Source organism: Microtus ochrogaster, chromosome 10 (genome assembly GCF_000317375.1).
Source record: "Microtus ochrogaster isolate Prairie Vole_2 chromosome 10, MicOch1.0, whole genome shotgun sequence".
NCBI classification, from domain to species: Eukaryota; Metazoa; Chordata; class Mammalia; order Rodentia; family Cricetidae; genus Microtus; species Microtus ochrogaster.
The window spans coordinates 24,022,464-24,024,339 of record NC_022016.1 but is presented as its reverse complement, the minus strand read 5'-3'; the positions used below and the strand labels follow the sequence as shown (position 1 = coordinate 24,024,339).

The 1,876-nt window shown below is 42.4% G+C and overlaps 1 protein-coding gene across 2 annotated transcripts in view; it reads right to left on the bottom strand.

The window, feature by feature from the left end:
• Adamtsl1 (ADAMTS like 1) overlaps positions 1-1,876 on the bottom strand; it is a 387,047-nt gene that overhangs the window by 192,397 nt on the left and 192,774 nt on the right. For both annotated transcript variants that reach the window (XM_005352697.2, XM_026782337.1), the window contains one exon: positions 742-946. In XM_005352697.2, the coding sequence (XP_005352754.1) occupies positions 742-946 (205 nt within the window). The remainder of the gene's footprint in view (positions 1-741; positions 947-1,876) is intronic.

The following is a 1,876-nucleotide window of genomic DNA, read 5'->3' as shown; positions in this document are numbered from 1 at the left end:
GTGTGTGTGTGTGTGTGTGTGTGTGTGTGTGTGTGTGTTTGTACAGTACTAAGGACTGAACCTGAACCTGGAGCTTTGGACATACTAGGCAAGTGCTCTACCATTGAGCCATATCACTAGACTTTTTGTTTTAAAATTTACTCTTTTTTTGAGTTAGAGTTTACCTATGTAGCCCAAATAGGCCTTGAACTTGCAATCCTCTTGAAGCTGGGATTACAGACCTGAGTCACACACACAGCTAAGAATGTTTTAAGCTCAATTATAGCCATGATAATAGTTAACATTGGTAGCATTTTTGGTTTCAATAATTCTATTTCATTTCTACTTTTAACTATTATGCTATTTTCATCTAATCATTTTTCTTCTCAGTGAATATATTCATAGTTGTATATTTAAACTATCCAGACCCACTTTACATAATACAAACATAATAAAAAATTAAATCTGCTGTGCTATCTCATGGACGCAGCTCTCGGAGAGGAAGGCTCCTTCAACCTCATAACTCTTCAAAGGCATTTGCTTCCCAATAGGGAGAAGAAGAAGCGAAGCTGAAGTAACTCGGAGGAAGATTAACAAATGTTTGGTCAGATTGGGCACTCGTCCTCCAGGAGCTAAGATGACAGGCTTTGAGACCTCAGGCAGAGAAGGATGGTACTGCAACAGAGCACTCAGAGGAGCATGGCGGTGTGAGCTAAGAGTGGACTTACTCTCCTAATGAATAAAGAAAGAGGGCACAGTTACCGGAGACCACTCCTGTGCCAGCCATTTAGGGCAGTCAAAAATGTTGCAGGGCTGCACGATGGGCATCTTAGGGGTGTACATGCATTTCCACTCTTCCACTGAAGTGACATGCCCCTGGATGTCCTCCTCCACACAGGAAACTGCCCGGCTCTGGATGCCCCCCCCACACGAGGAGGAGCACGCGGTCCACGGGGTGGCCTCCCACCTACAGAAGCAAGGGGAGTCATCAGGGCGGACGTGCAAATTGCCAACCCTCCTTAGTGACCTGTCACACCAACCCAGTGCCCTGGGCCGATCACTGCTTCTCCAGAGAACCAAAGCTCTCACTAGGCTGAAACTTCATCAAGAGGCAGAATTCAACCTTGGCAAGAATGCTTCCTAAGCCTCAAATCTCAGCACAAATATAGGAGGCTACAGTCTTGGGAGCAACCCACCGGATGTCTGGGCTGTCTGTAACCTAGCTACAATGGAGATTCTATCTGCATTCCTCTTTCTGTAGTTTCTGCATATATATGTGTATGTATATATATATATATATACATACACACATATATATATATAACACATGCTTGTGCATATATTTATATATGTATTAAAGTTTAATTACTTTGCACTAAGTATTTCTGTGAGGTCTAAAGCTGAAATAAGCAACTAATACAAAAGTTTTCCACTTGGGTGGATACTTTTATCTTTAATGTTTTGCTTTATCACTTCTGGGTTTTTTATTTTCTTAAATAGGAGGAGCGCATACATCTCTCCCTATACAATAGCTCTTTCTCTCTTCTGCAACTGTCAGCTCCAGGATTCCACACACTCAGCACAAGCCGGGAGCCTAGACTCTGCTGAGTGTGTATAAGTTGAGGAACAGAATTATCAATAATAGTATTATTCTCTAGCTGGTGACAGACCCACAGATGTCCTCCAGTAAGGAACTCCTTGACTTGTAAACATGCTTAGTTTCTTAGTTTCAATTGAAAGGCTTATGGTGACTGAACGGAGATATACTGTTAAGGCAGAAAATGACAAGATTGCCAATGATCCTTAAGAGAACTTAGACTCTTCCTTCCTTCCTTCCTTCCTTCCTTCCTTCCTTCCTTCCTTCCTTCCTTCCTTCCTTCCTTTCTCTCTCTCTCTT